Here is a 21,962-nt window from a genome sequence, read left to right as displayed (position 1 = left end):
AGTGGGGCCCCAAGCTATAGCTTGTTTAGCTTATGCGTAAATCTGGCACTGCCATACACTCAGTACTGAAGTGTTTATTTAATTGTGAACCTTGTCACAAAATGCGTTCCCTGAGTCTCTCTGTATGCCCTTCAAATCAACAAATGCTAAGGCACCACAGCAACAGAAGAAGGCATATTTTATAAAGCAGAATTGGTCTGCTTGTTCTCCTGCCGGGAACTGTTCATGACTGCGACGCTCAAGGACAGTTCCAGTTCTTCTTGTCTGGCGGCAGGAGCTGTGCACTTAATTCCCGCTCCCTCCCCCCCCCCATTTCCCATCAGATATAAAAGCTCCGCTTCCAGACACCGGCGCACAGAGCGCTGAACAGCCAAAGGTGCTGCTGGAGCTGCGCACCGCTTCTCTTTTCTGCACAGCCTTAGGCAAAGCGTCTGTCTGCTTCCTCGCCATGTGTCGGGGCTTAGCTTCCCTTCCTACAAGCTGCTTGGAAAGGTAAGAGGCTGGAAAATATTTGGGGCTCTTAGCAAACAACTGCTGAGTTGATAAAACAGGAGTGTGCTTTGCTTCAACACCTGTACTGATCGGGGTAACATTTGTGTACAACCATAGCTCATACTCCTATAGCATCTTCTAAAGAATGGAAAAACTTTTGTTAGTTAGATGAGCAAGATCTATCACTGGCAAGGGCAGGAGGTGCGGGGGGGGGGGGGAATAATTCAAACAAGCAAACAAAATAACTGCATTTATCCTGAATTTCTGTTACTCTTGTTGAGGGATGCTTCCTGGCCCGTACATACTTTTGCTTTCACTCAAAAGGAAGGCTTTTAAATGTTATAATGAAATCTTTTTCTCCAAACGATCACCTGTTTTTGCAATGCGGTCCTACAAGACGCTTCTGCAAGCAGCAGCACTCGGCACAATTAGCATTCCTGCCACACACCACCCAGAGGGGGGTGAGCTAAGAATAGAAAGCGGCGCGCCAGGCAGTCATCTACAAACTGTCGCAGTGATGCACCAAGCGGGGAGGCACCTCGGTGCGGCTGGTTGCAGACGCACTACAGCAGGCAGGCAGCTGTCATTAGAAATCTAAAAAGGGGAGACCGTGTCCGCATTGTTATGGCTAGCGCAGTAAATCTGGGTCACTGAGAAGTGGTGCAAAGGGTGCTCAGGAGAGATGGCATGGAAGAAACTCGGCTTCATGCAGTTTTGAAGAAGGAATGTGATTGTTGTCATTAGTAGTATTAATTTCTCTACCGTTATTGATGTAACATTTTAACCGAATTATAACCGAATAATAGTGTTCACAGTTTATATTTTGACACTGGGGGAGACAACAAGAGGGGGAGGAAATAAAGAGAAATAATAAATAGGATGTTTCTCTTGAGCTTAGTTTCAGCTGAGCATGGCAATAGAGTACAGTGTTGAATGTCTACCTGAAAAGCAGCACAGTGAGCAATTTCAGTTGTGACCTTCTTGAGGCAGGGACCTATCCTTTCCCCTAGTAATTGTAGAAACTCTGGCTTACTGTATTATCCACCCAAGTGAGGCCCTTTTAATCGCAAAGAAAGAATAATACTATTGCAGGGATGCTCTTCCTGGTTTCTATACTTTGTCCAAGAATGTGGGGTTGTTGTTTTATACCTGTGAACAAACACTTTTTCCTGGAAAGCTTGAGGCATGCAAATAGAGACCTCTTTATGCACTCCCCCACCCCACCATCATCTATGGTCAAGCTGTTGTGGTGCTTTAAAGCGTCAGAGACAGTGGCAGAGGAAAAGAGTGAATGTGTTGAATCTCTGGACCTTAAATATTCCAGTTCTCTGACAGATGCATTGAAGAACATAGAGCTTTGAGGAATAAGAGAGACTATCAGAGGATGCCTGAACAGGAAGAGCAATCTTGCAGGGAAACATAAGAGTAGAGGAAGAGACTAAAGGGACAGCAGATGCTCCAAGCGGAAATGATTTGGTCTTTACAAAAAGTGGTTAACAAACAGTTCCATCTGCATGTTGTGATATTCCAGTCCTTTTGCATCTGAAGAGCAGGTGCCACATAACAAAATGTACCAAACAAGTGAAGAAACTGTCCATCAAAAATGGAGGCCTTAGGTTACACTTGCGTCCCACTTGAGAGCTTCCCTGGGGCATCTGGCTGGCCGCTGGGCAAACAGAATTTTGGTTCATTTGTGTGACCTTCGGATCACTTGTTGGAGCCATAGCTGGGCACCATATGTGACAATCATGACAGACTTGGAAAGAGTCCCCTGGCACAGAGGGCAAGGGGTTAATGATGCCAGGGATGAAGAGAAGCTGTTACAAGAGGTTCCAGTTTATTAAACAGGAAGGACACTAGTGAATCCTTCATGTTGTAAAGGTTACACAGTTCAGATATTAACCATTGAATCTGAAGGCTAAAAATAAGCTAGCTTTGCTGCCAGCTAGATCCCATTGTCCATAAAAGTGGGAACTAGGTGGGAAATAAAAATCTTTTTTAAAAAAAGGGGGAACTCAGGGAAAGTTGTGTAGCCATGAAAGCATGATTAACGCACAGAGCCCGCAAGCACAATAAACACAATACCCAATTGCTGTATTAGAGGCCTGGAATCATTACAGCAGTCGTTGAAGGACCAAATGGCCACCCATCTGTCAAAGATGATTAAATTACTTGCATGTGTAATCCTGCCTTGCCTTCTGCATTAATGGGAATTACAGCTTGATTAGGAATTCTACATTACTGAAATGCTTGCATGCCCTCACACAACAGAAATTAGTATTGTTTCTCCCTCTCTCTCTCTCACCCCCCCCCATCATATATCTCCTGCATTTATTTGAACAAACATGAAACAACTCTTCTCTCCAGCCAGGGGCATAGGAAGGGGGGGTGGTGGGGGTGGTCTGCCCCGGGTGCCCTCACTGAGGGGGGTGACATGCAGATCCCAAGTCTACCCCCAGCTGTTGGGGTAAGGGGAAGAGCTGCACCGCCTTGCCAGCCGCACCCCCCCCCTTTTGCCCTTCATTCTGACAGCTTGGGGGAGGCTTGGGAGTCGCGCCAAATGCCCGCCATGGGCGGCTTGCTCCGCCCTGTGAGTAGCTCGCTCTGCCCCTGGCTGCAGGGCGCACACACCGATCCGGGCACCCAAGCGGCTGTCCCACGCCTGGGAGGGCACCCTCCGCGCCACGCCCCCCTCAGGGGCACGGATATATGCTCCGCCGCTGTCTCCAGCCCCCAATGTATAGCTCTGCAAATTCACACCCGAAGCCAACAGCCAGTTTGGAACCAGACAGACGGTGGTTTTCACTTGAAGCAGCTCTCTTCTTTTTAAGGAACACGCACACTGCTGCCCCCTCGTGGCCACTTCTTGTTTTACCTTAAAATTCATTTTGACATTCTTCCATTCCTCTCATTCTGCAGAGCAAAGGAATTCAAGACCCGCTTGGGGATCCTGCTTCATAAACCAGATCTGGGATATAAAATTGGGAGCCTGAGCCGAAGCACAAAGCAGAGGTAAGTCATGTGCTGAAGGTAGCGTAAAAAAAAACCCTGGTCCAACCTAGAGCACTGCTGCAGCTACTTAAGAGGGACCGGTTCTGAAAGGTGCAATGGAGCAGTGCAACAATAAATATATATATAAGCTCCTAAGGAATTCAGTGAGAGGGAGGAATCATAACTAGCTGTCTATGGAAGAAAACTGTTCTTCAGCCACGACCTGCCCTCCTGAGTCTGAGCTGTTGCCATCCATCTGTCTCAAGAGATAACGGCATGTGCCTCTGGGCATGAGGTCCAACTGCTGTGTCAGTAGCACCCAGGTCACTTCCCCCAGGAACAAGCCTGGGCCGTGTGTCTGGGCTGCCCAGACAATAAGACCTCACTGAAGGGGTCCAAAGCAAAGCAGAGCAATATGTTTAGCACCAACCTGGCTGCAGAAGTTGCTGGAAGGAGGCGTACAAGACGCCATCCAACCATCTTAGGGATTCCACTCCAGATTTGTGCGGGGCTCACTCGTTAGCCTTTTCTTCTCCTGAAGATATCCCATAAGGCAGTGGAGGTTTAGGATCATAGTTTTCCTTCTCTTAGATGGACTTTCTTCCCAGGTTGATGAGCCCCATCTGCCCCTCACTTCCCTTTTCAGCACATGCAGAAACCACCGCTCAGCCCATGTAGTCTGAGTAAATTCCAGTGATTCAGTGGGGTGGCTTATGTGTGCTCAAGCTAGAAGCCAGCTTGTTCTCTGCAAGAACAGGGACCCATGTTTTCCCATACAGCTAACAAGAAATAGGAGAACTGAAGACCTTGCTTCAGCTGTTTTCTAAATATTGTAACCACACCATGGAAACCATAGAAGGTGAAATTAAGAGACAGACACATCCCCCCCCCCATAAGTGGTGATGAGGGTGTTCGCTTTAGTTGAGGATCTCTGGGCTTCTTGTCTTGTCTGCTCTTCTGCCTAAACTCTTCACCCCACATTCCTATTGGCACCACCATGATTTTAACATTTATTTTCCTCTCCAGATATGCCTTAGAAGAGGTGCTCGGATGGAAGGAGTCTTTTGACCACCTTCTGAGAAGCAAAAGTGAGTGTTCCTTTTCACAGCCCCCAACACGTCAAAGGGAGCAGAGAGTTTTTCCAAAACTTGTTTTAGGAAAACACATTCCTTCCCCCCCCCCCATGGTTACCAAATGCATGCCTTGATTGTTCCATAATTCCTTCAAGTGTGATATGTCCTACAGTGTACTGTGCCTCAGACAGGTTCACTTCTGGGTCAGATTAATGTATGATTAAACATGCCCTTGAATGCAACGCTTGGTTTCCCCTGTCTTTTTTAAAAAACGAGTACCAGCCACAGGCAGCTCCATTTCATATAAGGACTACAGTATGCGGGGAGGCGTTTAACTCCCCCCCCAGTGCCATTTCCCCACTGCATATCTCCCCACACATTCCCAGTCCAAGCTGCTAGATCCTGCAGCTAGAGACAGATAAATAACACAGAGCAGAGAGTGTTCTTTTAAACAACAATTCAATCCTCAGACAAGGCCCTGTGGTGGTTTAAATAATATATATACTATAGAAAAGTTAGCTGCCTATCAGTTTGCTCCAAACCTGCTGATTTGGATATATTTATAAAATATTTCCTGCCTATGCTCTAGTTCTCCCAAAATAATTTTTCTACCAATGTTCTGACCCTTGTTCCGCACAAGGGTTTTATTCCTATGTCTTTTCTTTCTAAAAAATAAATAAATCCCATAGCATTGTGTTAATGTCTGTAAGAAAAAGTGCGTCCTTCTGTTCTCTTCACTCTCCTTCCAAGCTAAACCTTCCCTGTCCTCCTTCGCAGGTGGCCTGGCAGCATTTCATGGCTTCCTCAAAACAGAGTTCAGTGAAGAGAACCTGGAGTTCTGGCTGGCCTGTGAGGAGTACAAGAAAACCCACTCAAAAGCCAAACTAGCAGCCAAAGCCAACAGGATCTTTGAAGATTTTGTTCAAAATGAGGCCCCCAAAGAGGTGAGTAAAATTTCTCAGTATGATGCAATCCTTAAAAAAAAATATATATACTACTGCATTTGCACCCTATATTTCCTCTAAGGTTCTCAAGACAGTATACATGTTTCCTTCCCCACGATCACTCTATTTTATCCTCACAACGAACTTGTGAAGTAGGTTAGACTGAGAGGTAGCGCAGGACACTTTGCTGCTTGAAGCAAAATGCCCGGCTGCCACCCCCCGGCCGTTGACCCCCCCTTGCCACCACTGCAGTCTTGCCTTGGGATATGGGGGGGCGGGGCGGCATGAGGCTCTGCAATGACTTTTCCTAGAGGAAAATTTTGTTTTTATTTGTTAAATTTGTATACCGTCTGTCAGGGAACTGCCATCAGTGCCGGAGGGAGAGAGCAAAATCCAGAGGGATTCCGGAGAGCGTCCCGGGATTGGGAGAGGCAGCCCATCTTCTGGGGAAGAGAATCAGCGTAGCACCAGTGGAGAAGGGGGGCAGATGGGGGAAGCGGCGAGGCGGTCCCATGACTCCTTGCCGGGGACCAGCGGGGAGAGTAGGGGTCCTCCGCTGCCTACGCCCTCCTTGCGCAGAAGGCTTTTGCGCAGAGAGAGTAGGAGGAGACTAGGCGTCAAAGAGCTTCACTGACGGATTCTGCCAGCGATTGAGACAGCCACGGGTGAGTGGCTGTCCGGACAGAAAAGGTTCACTCAGGCAATCCAGCCAGGTGTTTGCACCGGCTTACGCACGAGCAACCCCTAGAACCATTAAGTCTGTAGATAAAGCTTCACCGTCAGGAGGGAGGGGTGAGGCTCTGCAAGGAGCAAATCTGCCCCCTCTCTGGAGTCTGCTGCCCTGAGGCAACTGCCTCACTTTGCTTCATGGGCCGGCCAGCCTGACCCCAAGTCACCCTGTGAGGCTTTTGGGTCTCCCCAGTTCTTCTTCCATGCTCTTAACTGCTTCACACTGGCTCTGCTAGAATGCATACAATACCTGTTGCTTTTCCTCACTGTTAAGAAACATATTGGCATAGAATTAATTGCTGCTGTGTTCCTTACAGGTGAACCTTGACCATGAAACCAGAGAGGCGACCAGGAGGAACCTCACCATTGCCAATTCTGCTTGCTTTGAAGAAGCCCAAGCAAAAACCCACACCTTGATGGAGAAGGACTCCTATCCCAGATTTCTGAAATCTGCCTATTACAGGGACCTGACAGAGCAAGCGGCCAGCCACAGGACAGGCAAGCCCACACACACCTGAAGCTGCTCATGGTCACTGCTAGGACTTGTGTTGGGGGAACAGAGACAAAGAATGAACCAGGAGAGGCAGGCGCCTCAGAGGGAGGTGATAAGAGCTTTCCAGTGGTGGAGTTTAGGCTGGGCCTTTACATTGGCCAGGATACCTGGGACCTCATATGCTTCCATACACCCAGGAGCTCTACCAAGAAAAGGCCCTCCCTGGCATCCAGGAAGGGCAGAAAGCAGGCGCTCATGTGAAAAGCACCGGAGAAAATTGTGTAAGAAAGAACCTGCGCTCCAAGTAGGACAAAGAAAGCAGAAGAATTGAGGGGCGAGAATTGAGGGGCAGAGAACCAGAAAGGTTGAATTCCTCTCTAAAACTGTGTATCATCCTCGTGTTCAATGTTATGCACCTGTGCACCCATCCGCATGCATCAGACTCTATCTGCTTTCAGAATCCAGTATCTGCACTTGCAAAACACAGACGACAAACTGTATCTAGCACACTGGGGTTTGAAATCTCCAGCTACCGCATGACAGTTCCAGAAGCACACAGCTCTCTGCATGTTTGTACACCAACCAGCTGAACAGTCAAGACTTAGCATCCTTAACAGTGCAGGTGTTGCTTTGCCTTTGTACCCAGAGGAATGCTGCATCTGCTTTGATCCAACTGCATGTCTGCCTTCTGCCATGATGGGCAAACTTCCTTCCAGTGACATTTGCAGAAGCCAACAAACTCTGTGAACATTATAAGCAACCTTGGGTGACATGCCCCATTTTTTAATGGTTTCCCATTTATTGTTAATTATTACAGTGATTATTAATAATTATTTATTTAGATTGGGCATTTAATGAGCACAGCACTTTCGACACAGGTACAAGTCACTGCAGCAAGGGGCCTGCAAATGATATCTCCGCTGATTTCACGATACCTATAAGACTACATTGACAGGTGGCATCAGCAGAGAGGTAAAGAAAAAGAGAGAGTGGGAAACAAGACTAGATTGGCCTTGCAAATATAAGTCTGCAAAAGTTATTAATTCCTCACCCCTCCATGAAAAAAACAACTACTACCCTGGTGGTCCAAACAAAACGTGTTACAGAGCATTCTACGTCTGTTTACTTGAAAGAAAGTCCCGCTTTTTTAAATGGGACTTGCTCCCAAAGAAGTGTGCATGTGTATAGGTTTGCTGTCTCAATCGTGTGCAGCACAGTTAGAATCATAGAATCATAGAATCATAGAATCATAGAGTTGGAAGAGACCACAAGGGCCATCGAGTCCAACCCCCTGCCAAGCAGGAAACACCATCAGAGCACTCCTGACATATGGTTGTCAAGCCTCTGCTTAAAGACCTCCAAAGAAGGAGACTCCACCACACTCCTTGGCAGCAAATTCCACTGTCGAACAGCTCTTACTGTCAGGAAGTTCTTCCTAATGTTTAGGTGGAATCTTCTTTCTTGTAGTTTGGATCCATTGCTCCGTGTCCGCTTCTCTGGAGCAGCAGAAAACAACCTTTCTCCCTCCTCTATGTGACATCCTTTTATATATTTGAACATGGCTATCATATCACCCCTTAACCTCCTCTTCTCCAGGCTAAACATGCCCAGCTCCCTTAGCCGATCCTCATAAGGCATTGTTTCCAGGCCTTTGACCATTTTGGTTGCCCTCCTCTGTACACGTTCTAGTTTGTCAGTGTCCTTCTTGAACTGTGGTGCCCAGAACTGGACACAGTACTCCAGGTGAGGTCTGACCAGAGCAGAATACAGTGGCACTATAACTTCCCTTGATCTAGATGCTATACTCCTATTGATGCAGCCCAGAATTGCATTGGCTTTTTTAGCTGCCGCGTCACACTGTTGGCTCATGTTAAGTTTGTGGTCAACAAACTTAACATGTGGTCAGTTGACAGCTTGAAAGGGCAGGGGAAGAGAAACTTTCCAGAAATCTTCCCTGCCTGAAGATTATTTTCTTTTATAAATTGTATTTTTGCATTTTCAATTTTACAAGAATAAACAAAAGAAAGATACACACTCAAACAGAATCATACTGTAAAATCCACATTGATTTCCCTCCCGCCCTTTCTAAATCCTCATAAGCCTTTCCCTCTGCATCTCTTCCATAACTCTATTCTTATAAGTCCTTTATCAATCCATAGCTCAAATTTTTACTACAAGTGTTCTGTCAGTCCTACCAATGAATTTGTTTACAATAGTTTTTCAAATAGATTATATACTTTCCCCATTCCTTATTAAAACCAGCCTCTTCCTGGTTTCTAATTCTTCCTGTAAGTTTTGCCATCTCGGCATAGTTCATCCATTTTATCTGCCATTCTTCATTGGTCAGAGTTGTACCATCTTTCCATCTCTGGGCTACCAGAATCCTTGCAGCCGTGGTCGCGAACATAAATAATTTCATCTGGTCCTTCAGAATCTCGGCACCTAAAATTCCTAAAAGAAAATCTTCTGGTCTCTTAAGAAAAGTTATTTTCAGCATTTTGTTCAGGTCGTTATACTGTATATCATTTCCCAGAAGTCGTTTACCACCTTACATGACCACCATATATGATAAAAGATGCCCTCCTCTTCGCATTTCCAGCATGTTTTAGACTTTGATTGTACATTTTAGCTAATTAACTAGGAGTTAAATACCAACAATACATTATTTTCATATAATTTTCCTTCAGAGTGTAACATGCTGTGAATTTAAACTTGTTGTCCATAATCTCTCCCAGGCTGCTAACTCAATATTGTACCCCAAATCCTTCACCCAGTGAATCATCATGGATTTGACCTGTTCATCTTTTGTTTGCCAATATTATTCTTACTCATAATCACAGGTGACCAGGTGACTAGGTATTTGCAGTCCTTGACCAAAATGCAATCAGGGAAAGTTAAAAGGCCCAGCAGGGATGAAAAGCTGTCTGATTCACAAGCGACTTACTGCAGACCAGTCTCATTTAAATTCTGAAAATAGAATAAATGGAGATTATTTGGGGAATATTAAAACACTGTTCAATTCTAGCCTCATCTCCAGTGCAAGACCTGTTGAAACTGATAGCAATCGTGCATGTGGAACTTCCAATATTCCAATTTTGTAGGGCTATATGTACAAGAGACGTTTCCAGTGAATTGTGCCCGTAGACTGACAGGTTTAGAGGAAGGACATTTTGAAAAAGGAGACAAGGAAAAACCTGGCAAATGAAGAATGATGTGAATGGGCAAACAAAGGCAAATTCTGCTGCTAAAGCAGTACACACAGAACAAAGATATATGGTTAAATCATGTTAGCAAGTTAGTAGGCCCATCGTAACTTAATGCATATAATAGAATGGGAGGTGGGTTCAGGAGTGGCCCAGTCATTCAGCAGGGCAGACACTATGAGATTTTACTGATCCAGCTTGTGTAATGGATAGACAGGATCCCGGATTACAACTGAGAAGGGGCACAGGCTCGCAGTCATTGAATCCCTGCTCATTTGTACTTTGCTCATACATCTTGTAATGTACACCAGCTAGGATTGTACGCGCAAGATAACGCTGGCAGCAACAGAATGTGCCACACCTGGCTGAACAATTGTACCCCAGGTAGTTTGTTAAAATCAGCCCTGACGCCCTGCCTTGCTCATTTGACAAACTGCAAAATACCAAGCAGAGTATTTGTTCACAACAGAAACCTATCTAGACTTATGTGAATTAAGTACTGGAAGTAGCTGAGAAAATAAACAGTCAAACTGCAACTACCGAGCAATTTACAGTGCTGTTTCTGCTGCTGCTGCTAGTAAAGCTTTCAAATACCAGTAAGATCAGTTTATGCTTTTCTTTCATTTATCCACAAGCAACATTTCCCAGAGCAGATGCACCCTGAGCCAACAGCAAAAGCCTCTTGCATGCGGCAACTCACTTGGCAGAGACCATATCCTGAGGTTCTTATTCTGGTTTTGATTAACCTTATTCAGACAAACTCCTGTTGACTTCTGTGAAGTGTTGTCTGAAAAAGGAGACATGATGCCGTTTTCCTTCTGAAGTCTATGGTTAAAACCTCCCTCCATGGACTTCACTGGTGAAAGAACAGTATATATATATATATATATGTATATAAAGTTATATAAGCCAAACCATGTTTACACAAACTTTTCTTTTTTAAAAAAAACCCAATGCTACTTTTGTGGGTCTACTTGGGTTGAACGCTTTACTGCTGCAGTGTTTGCATGCCATTGCGATTTAACCATCGATCTGACTGCACGCCAAAATAAATATTCTTCAGCAGCAAAGGAGGGTGGAGGATATGAATTTGAAAAATGTACTCTACCCAGTTCTTTGCATTATTCTGTTTCGCACAGCTGCCATGCTGACCCTTTATTGCTGGTTTTCTTGAGAAGTTCTACAAAATATAAAGCATTTCTTAATGCTGAACCACAGATGAGAAATTGTGAGATGCCTGTCTAGTGGTAGTTGATTCCACCAGCAAACCAGCAATGAAGTGACCACGCCTTTGCAGCCCAGTTTAAAACCTCAGGATGAAATGTACTGTCCTATTGCTGAAGTTAGCCTGGCCAGAAGTCTAAGAGAAGATGAACTGGAATTCTCCCCAAGGCCAGAGCAGCTTTAATATTTATTATTTATTTACAACTGGAACTTATTCCGGTTCTTTCAGTGTGAATGACTGAGATACTACGTTGTGGATTCAAGAATGTTATAATGTTGTTGTTATAATATTATTTGAAAATAAATCAGTTACAAAACCAGTGCAATGGAAATCTGTTTCCTATTGGCCAGGGAGGAGGAAGGGGGGGGAGGAAAGGGGGGGAGGACAGCATCTGCATGATATAATTTGGTAGAAACATTTATTCAAACATAAATAAAACTAATATTTACTGTATTTCATAGTAAGGAAAGCTGGTTGTGTATTGATGGGACACACTGAGCATAAATCGAAAGTAACTGGTGACGGAATTGGAAGTCTAAGGGTGAAATCCTTTAGGTCCAGTCCATTATAATATTGCCCAGATTACTGAAAAGCCTACTTGTCACTGCTTTTAGATTGCACTGAAACCCTACCATGTTTTTTTTAGAAAGGAAGGTTCAGCCTTTGTACGACTAGTGGAAACCCTATGAATGGAAAAAACCAACCAGACCCTAAGTACAAATCTAAGAAAACATAACAGACTTTGATATTGTTGTGGGTTTGCAGGGGACAAAGATCCCCTAAACTTCCTGGGTGCCAGGTTCTCCCCATAATTTCTGCAGTTAGTAAAGGTGGGTTTGAAGTCAGGTGATGGCAGAGTCTTTACCCTGACAAAAGGTGAGACATCAGACAAGAAAGGGGGAGGCTATCAGGATTACAGGGGGCATGATGTCACCACAGGAAAAAGTGCTTTTTGTAAGATGCTTTGAAAGGGAAGGTGCTGGAATCAGAGTAGTAGTAGTTATTATTATTAATTGAATTTATATACCGCCCTATACCTGAAGGTCTCAGGGCGGTTCACAGAAAAGTTCAACACACAATATATATAATCAAAATAATCAAAAGCACAATATATATAATCAAAATAAAAACAACACCCCCCCCCCAAAGAGACACATTGTGATGTGGTAGGGACATTTGCTAAACATAAATAAAACTAATATTTACTGTATTGCAGAGTAAGGAAAGCTGGTTGTTTATTGATGGGACACACTGGGGGATTACTGGGGATGTGATGTCACCACACAAAAGTGTTTTTTGAAAGTGAGGTTTCCAGGGTGGCAAAGGGAATACCAGAAGCGGCAGGGGACGGCTTGTTTTCTGCAAAGGTTTTCTGGGAAGAAGGAGCAAGAAGGAGGCAGAACTCCAGGCAGCAGTGGCTGAAAGAGGCTATGCTGAGAGACCTTGAACCATGGCTGGCTGCTGCCTTGGACCCTAGCTATGAGAGGAGAAACGGGGGCATTCCTGAGGTGTAATGTCCGGCACCCTCTCAACTGAAAGTTATAAAACTGACTATTAAGAGGAGCAATGCCCATTGTTGAGCAAAGTATCATAGAAACGAAGAGTTGGAAGGGTTTCCAAGGGTCATCTAGTCCAACCCCCTGCAATGCGGGAGGGGTAGCTAAAGGAATGGTGACCTGTCCTCCATTGTGACACGTCCCCCTGCTGACTGACTTGGCAGGGATCTTTGGGAAGAGCCACCATTCCAGGCTAGGTGGTTAGAGAGAAAACAGCTAGTTGATGACAAATCGGAGATGTTTCCTGAGGGATTGAAGAGTCTCTCTTCTTCTCAAGTGTAAGTAGGATTTCCAGTTCTTTTTGCATTCTGCTTGTTTCTATCCCTCAATATTTAGAAAAATAGGGGATCATGTCTTGGTTGGATTATTTTCTGACTTTCCCCCTGTTCTTCCCTAGGTTTCACAGGCTGCTGCCCTGCTGCTGCCGAGCATCAAAATCCCACCCCCTGGTCTGCAAGGAGGAGGAGGAAGAGATGAAAAACGAAAAGGCAACACTCGTGAAAGTCAGTTATCAATGTGCATGGCACATAGTTGGTGACAAATAAGATATGTTTCCTGAGGGGTTGAAAAGACTGCAAGTAGGATTTCTAATTCTTCCTGCATTCTGCTTCTATCACTATCCATCAAGATTTAGAAACATAGGGAATGAAATATACTCAGAGTCGCAAAGTGATTTCATGCTCTTTATTCAGCTCATAGTGGTGAGGAGGAATGAATGGAAGTCCCCTCAAAGTATCTGCCTTATATACATTATTTACACAATGGGCTGCACATGATTGGCTAATTCTGGAATTCTACTGTAAGCCAATCAGGTTGTGGATTCACTTCTATCTGGAGCATGATTGGGTGGTTACTGCCAACCAATCATACTGCTGCATTGTTCTAGGACCAAGCAGACTGCTGCCTTTTGGATCCTATTGTTCTAGGACCAATCAGACTGCTGCAGTTTGGATCCTATTGTTCTGGGACCAATCAGACTGCTGCAGTTTGGATCCTATTCAACTCAGTACATAACAGGGAACCATGTCACGGTTATTTTTAAAAGATTGTCCTCAGGGCTACCACAGATGCTTTGAGGGAAATGGCTTTCCATCTCCCTTGTGGGCATCATCACAAGAAGAGCACCTTATCTGATGGTCTTTTTGACAAGATGCCCTCCTCTGTGGGTCCAACTCCTTGCTGCACTCGTCATTAGAGGTTCGTGGCAGCAAGTTCAGTTGCCAGATGCCCCACATTCAGTGCAGAGATAGAGAGTATCAAGGAAGTGGCTTGCGTTATTCTCCCGTCCTCATCCCATCCCTTCTTGAATCAGGGAGCTGCCTCCCCCCATCCCAGGGATCCAGATTCTCTCTGACCTCCCTGTTCCTCAAGAACAAAGATCACCATCTCTCACCATCTATATTGGCATCGGTGGCATCCATCCGCTGGTCGCTTGGTCTTATATAAATTGTTTTCACCTTCACTAAAGATTCCTTCTGATCTTCATAACCATCACTTCATCCTCCCATTTCTCTTCCAATATCTCTTCCTCCTCCTCCTCACGGACCAGGGGATGGATCTTTGGCACGTGACAGCAGGAGACCAGCAGCTCAAGCAGCCAATCTTTATAAACTAATCTAACCATGACATGGTTCCCTGCGTTTCTGAATCTTGAGGGATAGTAAAAGAAACAGAATGCAGAAGGAATTAGGAATCCTACTTATACTTTATATGAAGAAAGTCTCTTCATTACACCAGAAAACGTATTTGCTTTCTCACAAACATCCTCCTCAAACTAAATATGCTCATCTTTAATTTTATAGTCCCTCTCCTCTTTTGTCCAGTTCCACCCCTCCTTTCAGCTCTTTTCTTGATTCTCCAATTAGTCCAGCCGTTTCTCCTAGACCACGCTACGCCATCTTTATAGGTTAGTGTTTAATATAAGTTCAATATTTAAAGTGTTGCCTTCTCTTTTACCTTTGTTTTCCAGTAACTTCCACTCTTTTACCACAAACAGCGCTGACAATCCAAGTCTTTTAACTCAGTCTCTTTTGCTGGGCTCACGCCACTTCAAAGTAAAAAACAAGTTAAGTCCTTGAATTCCGCTTCTTTTAATGGGCTAGTACTGCTGCTGCAGAGTGAAATTTGAATCTGTCTTCCTTTTCTAACTGGTACTTGTTAGAGAAATCTTCGCTTATGGTTAAGTATAATGAGAAAGATTTCCAATATATTTAAGATAAAATCTCCTGTTCTTTACTCTTTATGTGCTAGTCTTCTGGGTCTGTTTCTGAGCAGTTCACTTTGTATAAATAAGTCTCACAGACTATCTTCTCCTCAAGCTCTCCTTGTTAGCTTAGTCCAGTAATTAAGGGGATTGAGAAAGTGAGAGATTTTGCTGCCATTCTTACCATTTGGGACTTTGAGGCTTGCTGCTGAGGATTGCTTGTGTCCTTGCGTCTAGGTACTCTCTGTACCACAGACTGTCTCACCGGAGTGGTGCATGCTCTGGCTATCTCTGCTTGGACTACTGCAATGCGCTCTATGTGGGGCTACCTTTGAAGGTGACCCAGAAACTACAACTAATCCAGAATGCGGCAGCTAGACTGGTGACTGGGAGTGGCTCCCGAGACCTACATTGGCTCCCAGTATGTTTCCAGGCACAATTCCAAATGTTGGTGCTGACCTTTAAAGCCCTAAACGGCCTCGGCCCAGTATACCTGAAGGAGCGCCTCCACCTCCATCGTTCTGCCTGGACACTGAGGTCCAGCGCTGAGGGCCTTTTGGCGGTTCCCTCCCTGCGAGAAGCCAAGTTACAGGGTAGTGGTGCCTGCCCTGTGGAACCCCCTCCCACCAGATGTCAAAGAGATAAACAGCTACCTGACATTTAGAAGACGTCTGAAGGCAGCCCTGTTCTGGGAAGCTTTTAATGTTTGACAGACTATTTTATTTTAATATTTTGTTGGAAGCCGCCCAGAGTGGCTGGGTATAAATAATAAATTATTATTATTATATGATGATGATGACTGTGAGGTGTTACAAGTCATTAACTTCAAGCCACACTGCCATGCCTTTGAAGACACAAACCATCCCAGCTTTTCAGAGCTGGCTATCATGGCTTCTTTAATCTTTGTGTATTGCTCCACCATGTGGCTGAATCATATAAAGCACTGACTTTTACATATCTCTTGACCTCTAATTGCAAGAAGATCTCACTCCCACTCCGTCACTGTTGTGAGTTAAGCAAGCAGGGGCGTAAGCCCTGGTATTATAATATAATTGCAGTATTGGATCAGCACAGCTACCCAGATTATTGGACTCTCCTAGTTGGCATGGCTATATGACAGCTGTCATGATGAGTTTCTGCCCTTTAAAATATACTGTACTATAGCACCAGTGGTTATAGCAACAGTTCAAATCCTCCGCCTTTTCCAGGCACAGTCCATGCTTACCCTTCCATCCGCCGTTTGCTCCGATTGAGCTTTAAAGAGTGGATTTTTGTGAAGAAAGCTCTGGGGCAAAAACCAGCAACAACAATGCTCAATCAATGCTTTTAAGCATGGACTCTGCCTGAAAAGTGTGGGGCAAAAGGCAAGTGTGGATAAGCCCTCAATTTCATACCTACACATACCTCAGTTTTCTCACCACCCCCCTCCACAACACTCCATACCCAGCTCAGTTCTCGTTGGGTTAATTTTGGGGGAAGTCCCCTTGAAGTCCCCCCCCCCGCAAAAAAAAAAAATGATTTGTGTACTCTTGCAAACCTTGTGCATGTTCACAAACCCAAGTCTGATTCTCTTTCCCTCTTTCATGCTGCTTTGACTACCTAAGGCCTGGGGCTCAGAGACTTGAGATCATCACTATCCGTAATGATAGAACTGTGCCAGAGCTCTCCTTTAAGGCACTAGCATCCCCTGGTGTACATTTGTGTACCATCTCTGCCAAACCCATACACAAATTCTGCCAATTTGTGGTACAGCAGAAAAAGGGAAGATCTACTGCAAAATCAGAACTGCTTGCAAAATCTTCCAACCTTCCCATACTTCTTTGAGGGCGGGTAAGTAGGTATGCTGTTTTGGATACTGCCTTCAGATGTGCATTGGCAAAGGGGAGCTCAATCTATTAGCGGCTCAGGCCAAGTTCTCACAAACAGCAGCTGAGGAGGCAAACATGTTTCTGGGCTGCTCCACCTTAGATTGTAGGTGGGATTCCCGAGGTTGAGTGCTGCTACAGACAAAATATATAGACAGATATGAATTCTTTTGTTCATCCTTTGTATGCCACTCTAAGAATGGGAAATGTAGTGTTTTCACACACACACACACACACCCAATGTTGCATTCTCTGGGTGTTTGGTGCTGCTTTGGAGTGAATCAGATGACATTGGACCTTTGGAGAATTCGTGACCCTGTGGGTTAGGGCAATGAAGCCTCATTTGGGGGGGCACCATAAAACGTGGGGTTTTCACTGCCATGGATCACAAAACGGCTGCTGTTTTGTGCAAAGCTGGTAGATTGAGAAACTTGTATTTTATTTTTATTTTAAAAAAGATAAACTAAAGGTGTGTGCTTATAGGTAAACAGATACCAGTGTGCATGCCCATTATGACCTCAGGCAAGAATCAAGAAAATACAGGTGGTCCCTCTTAACTGACATTCTTAACTGAACAGAACTGAAGGGAGGGGCTGGTTCTGGAGCAAAGCTGTTTAGATTGGGTTTGGGTGGATGCGAAGAGGATGCCTCAAACTTCTTGGGCTTTGCTTCTCAACTTATTTTGACCCCCCAGCCCAACACCAACCACCTCTTGGATAGGTGAGCATTCAGATATTTTGGAATGTGAGTGTGGGGCAGGATGACTGCGTATGAAAGCTCATTTTAGCACAAGTCCTGGCCCCCCTTTTCTCTCCCATGGAGGCCCCGAACTGGCCAGCTCCTTGTTCAGGGCCTCCAACGGAGAGAAAAGGGAACCTCAGTTACTATTTGCCTTCTGAGGACAATGTCTCACTCCCAGAGCCCCAATACTCACACGGCTGCTGCTCTAACAGCCTCAGGACATCCAAGGGATCATGAGCAAAGCACACAAGCCCTGCCCGCTAGATATGAAGCTCTCTCCTGAGAGAATTTGGGGTTTTTAATTGGCTGAACAGAGTTTCAGCCCTTGGGGAATTTGATTTCTTAAACACACACCTTCCCTTTCCTTGTGTCCCTGGTGAGAAAAGCCAATCCTGCTCTCTTCCTTTGATAATTTAATCAGAGGAAATAACTCTTTCGATGGTTTAATAGATTTGCTGAATCATGAATTCGGTTCATGCACAGAGGCTGTACCTCTTGAAACCCCAAAGATGGGCAAGATGGGGCATTTCTCTCCACCTGGCTCCACCGGATATTGCTGATGGCCAATGAAAGCCCAAGTAGGGATTCCTCGTGGGGGATGTTGCTGTGGTATATTGGAGGAGCAGGGCCAGGAGGCTAACTTGGACACCTGAGAACACAAAAAAGCAGCAGCAAAACAACTACATGTTTTCTTTTAAATGGACCTTCCTGCTGAGTGTAAAGCACAGATCCTCATTTTTAAAGGGGAAAGGGAGAGAAGGCTTCTCCCAAAGTGTTAGAAGGCCACAAATAATGTAACAATAGAACAAAACAAATGTGCCATTGCATCTTGTAGCAGGAACCCCCCCACCCCAATCATTCAGTTTGTACAAACTTCACACACACTCACACTCACACACTACATACGCCACGCTTCTGTTATAAATTCATAGAAAAATCAACCATACATCGGATTTGCACTGTTCCACTTTTATTTTACTCCACGAAGGAAAGACTACAAAATGGGGAAGGTTTGATACAGGGCGCCATAATCCCTTCACCATCCCAGCACATCCACAGGAGCCCTGCCCAGTTGCTATGCCAACCCTGATGATCCCTGACAGAAGACAATCGAGATCACAAAGAACTTCCATATGGGAGTGGATTCAGCATGGACTGGAACAAAGGACAATGATCATATCTTCCCTCAGGGGGCAGGAAACTGCGACCACCTTTTCTCTTCAGAAAATGACTCATGGGGGGGGGGAAGAGGGGAACCAGCCAGGTGACAGGACACTCAGGTTACCACCGCAACTCCTCCCTCAACCCCTCCTTTCTGTAATGTATGCATGATGTTTCTGGGGGTGGGCTTGACCTAGAGGATGGGAATTTCAAAAGTTTTTATAAGGTCTTGCACACCATTTTTCTGTGTCTTTTCCTCTCTCCTGCAAGTGAGGGGAAAACCCTGTTGCAACAGCTCACATGCCTCATCACCGCAGAAGCTATAACTGGAAAGCTGTTCTGGCCAGGCCTGTGTCCTTTGGCTCCAGTTGGGAGTGAAACAGATGACGTCTGATTTTTGGCAAAATATTTTTTTTTTAAAAAATTATGATTTTCAAGTTTATACATTTCAATAATTTTGCAGTCATTGTAACATTTCAAAACTTGACTTCCTTCCCCCTCTTTCTGCAGTTCCTTAAACTGATTCTTCAGATCTTATGCATATCCAAATTACCTTAATTTCTTCATTTATGCATCTGCTTTAAATATATAATCTTATTAAACTGCAGGTTATTCCAATAATCCTGCCAATGTTCTTATCTGTTTACAGTTTGTAACTATTCATTAAACCATTTCCATTCTTTAATAAAAAGTTTGTTCTCTTGCTCCTAGAAACGGTCAGCATGCGACAGAGGCCACATCCTGGGAACGGCTTTGACTGGCCACCTAAACCAGGTGAGGGCAGCCAAGGAGTCTCAAATGCTCAGGAACTTCCCCTGTGTGCAAAGACAGGCTCCAGCAGATTGAGCGGACAAGGCCAAGCGTGGGCCCAGTGGTCAAGAAGGTGGTTTCTGCAATGCTGTGGAGGGAAGTGAGGGGCAGATGGGGCTCATCCACCTATAAAGATAGCCCATCGAGGAGAAGGAAAACTCCTAATTTGCCTTGTGGGATATCTTTGGGAGCTGAAAAGGCTGAGGAGAAAACCCTACACAAATCTGGAGTGGAGTCCCTCAGGCGGTTGTGTGGCGCCATTTACAACCCCTTCTGACAACTCCTGCAGCCCAACTGGTGCCTAACTCTGCTTTCCTTGGAGACACATCTGCAAGGCCAAGAGAGGGAGTCTTGTCATCTGGGAAGCCCAGGACCTCCAGACACACTGCCCAGTCTTGCTCCCTGGAGAGGTCATTTTGGGACTGCTGACACCGTTGCTTGACTTTTGACCTCACCCCCGGAGGCGCACTCCATTGCTTCTCAAGACAGACAAATGCCAACATTAAAAAACTATTTGAAAGAACTTTATTTCATTCACAAAAGACAATCTGGCATGTGATTAGGACAGTGGTTTTCAGACAACAGGTGACACGTTTATTGATCCAGCTTGGAAGTCTCTGACTTGTCTTCGCACATGCGCAGTTCCATCTAGGAGCAACAACAAGGGAAGGAGCCAAACTGTCGACTCCTGCAGCGAGACTCAGGATTCCCACCCAGGCCCACAAACGTAGGAAAAAGCACCGCCTAGGATAAAAGGATGATCACAGAATAGCATGTTTGTAAAGGAACTTGATTAGAATAATAATAATGATTTTTATTTTCTATTTGGGTTTGTGGGGAAGGGGGGGACTGGGTCTTGGTGGGGAGGGAGATCTGTGCTGGAGTTGCTGGCCTCACTGCTGTCGCTGCCCGGAAGAGAAAAGAAGAGAAAAGATTTTGAATCTTTCCATTTATTATTATGTTGACAACCCATCTTTCCTTCAAGGATCTCCAGGTGGCTTACGCTATCCCCCTTTCTTTAATTATATTTACTTCCTCATTCCATTTCTCTTCCAATATCTCTTCCTCCTCCTCCTCCTCGCAGACCAGGGGGTGGATTTTAGGGGCACGACAGCAGGAGGCCAGCAGCTCACCCAGCCTGCCACACTGGCCATTCTCTCTTTCAACAGCCTTTGAGAACAACTGAGTAGGCATCTAGAGCGTCAACTGAACAGGCATGTGGATCAGCTAGTCTATTCTTTTGGAGGGGGCTTTCCCCAGTTTCCATTTATAAGAAGTTTGAAAGGTTGCCTCTTTATAAAGTCTGTTTCCTTGTGACGAGAGACCACACTGGAGACTCATAGTGTTTTTGAAATATATAAAGGTAAAGGGACCCCTGACCATTAGGTCCAGTCGTGGCCAACTCTGGGGTTGCGGCGCTCATCTCACTTTATTGGCCGAGGGAGCCGGTGTACAGCTTCCAGGTCATGTGGCCAGCATGACTAAGCTGCTTCTGAACCAGAGCAGCACACGGAAACGCCTTTATCTTCCCGCTGGAGCGTTACCTATTTATCTACTTGCACTTTGATGTGCTTTCGAACTGCTAGGTTGGCAGGAGCAGGGACCGAGCAATGGGAGTTCACTCCGTCGTGGGGATTCGAACCCCCAACCTTCTGATAGGCAATTCCTAGGCTCTCTGGTTTAACCCACAGCGCCACCCACATCCCTATTATTTATTTATTTAGATACTTGGGTTTTGGGCGAAGGGAGAACTGGGTCTTGGAGCGGGGTAGAGCTGTACTGGAGCTGCTGGCCTCACTGCTATCGCTGCCTGGAAGAGAAATGAAGAGAAAAAATTCTTAATTTTTTCATTGATTATTACATTGATGACCCATCTTTCCTGCAAGGATCTCCAGGTGGCTTGCGTTATTCTCCCGTCATCATCCCATCCCTTCTTGAATCAGGGAGCTGCCCCCCCCCATCCCAGGGATCCAGATTCTCTCTGACCTCCCTGTTCCTCAAGAACAAAGATCACCATCTCTCACCATCTATATTGGCATCGGTGGCATCCATCCGCTGGTCGCTTGGTCTTACATAAAATGTTTTCACCTTCACTAAAGATTCCTTCTGATCTTCATAACCATCACTTCATCCTCCCATTTCTCTTCCAATATCTCTTCCTCCTCCTCCTCACGGACCAGGGGATGGATCTTTGGCACGTGACAGCAGGAGACCAGCAGCTCACGCAGCCAATCTTTATAAACTAATCTAACCATGACATGGTTCCCTACGTTTCTGAATCTTGAGGGATAGTAAGAGAAACAGAATGCAGAAGGAATTAGGAATCCTACTTACACTTTATATGAAGAAAGTCTCTTCATTACACCAGAAAACGTATTTCCTTTCTCACAAACTACCTCCTCAAACTAAATATGCTCATCTATAATTTTATAGTCCCTCTCCTCTTTTGTCCAGTTCCACCCCTCCTTTCGGCGCT

The 21,962-nt window shown here is 45.2% G+C and overlaps 1 protein-coding gene and 2 long non-coding RNA genes across 3 annotated transcripts; all 3 read left to right on the top strand.

Annotated features, from left to right (window-relative positions):
- The first annotated feature begins 247 nt into the window (after positions 1-247).
- On the top strand, positions 248-11,469 carry RGS16 (regulator of G protein signaling 16). The gene is made up of 6 exons (XM_083446567.1): positions 248-492; positions 3,412-3,504; positions 4,510-4,571; positions 5,334-5,500; positions 6,547-7,938; positions 8,629-11,469. Exons 1-5 carry the CDS (start codon positions 449-451, stop codon positions 6,745-6,747), a joined length of 567 nt encoding a protein of 188 aa, XP_083302693.1. The 5' UTR covers positions 248-448; the 3' UTR covers positions 6,748-7,938; positions 8,629-11,469.
- Positions 11,470-12,881: 1,412 nt separating this feature from the next.
- On the top strand, positions 12,882-15,238 carry LOC310680212. The gene is made up of 3 exons (XR_014512692.1): positions 12,882-12,984; positions 13,104-13,209; positions 14,676-15,238. It is a non-coding gene; the product is annotated as an uncharacterized lncRNA (long non-coding RNA).
- A 2,220-nt stretch (positions 15,239-17,458) lies between these two features.
- On the top strand, positions 17,459-19,526 carry LOC310680205. The gene is made up of 2 exons (XR_014512683.1): positions 17,459-17,494; positions 19,388-19,526. It is a non-coding gene; the product is annotated as an uncharacterized lncRNA (long non-coding RNA).
- The last annotated feature ends 2,436 nt before the right edge of the window (positions 19,527-21,962 follow it).

The sequence above is a fragment of the Podarcis tiliguerta genome (assembly GCF_965153285.1).
Source record: "Podarcis tiliguerta genome assembly, chromosome: 6".
Taxonomy (NCBI): Eukaryota; Metazoa; Chordata; class Lepidosauria; order Squamata; family Lacertidae; genus Podarcis; species Podarcis tiliguerta.
The sequence above is the reverse complement of the archived record's forward strand: the minus strand, read 5'-3'. Positions and strand labels throughout refer to the sequence as shown.

Excerpts from the sequence above, each read along its gene's own strand:
- RGS16 (XM_083446567.1), top strand. The coding sequence starts at position 449 with ATGTGTCGGGGCTTAGCTTCCCTTCCTACAAGCTGCTTGGAAAG. Across the intron at positions 4,572-5,333 it reads CCACCTTCTGAGAAGCAAAA|GTGGCCTGGCAGCATTTCAT; the intron begins GTGAGTGTTCCT and ends CCTCCTTCGCAG. Across the intron at positions 5,501-6,546 it reads AAAATGAGGCCCCCAAAGAG|GTGAACCTTGACCATGAAAC; the intron begins GTGAGTAAAATT and ends TGTTCCTTACAG.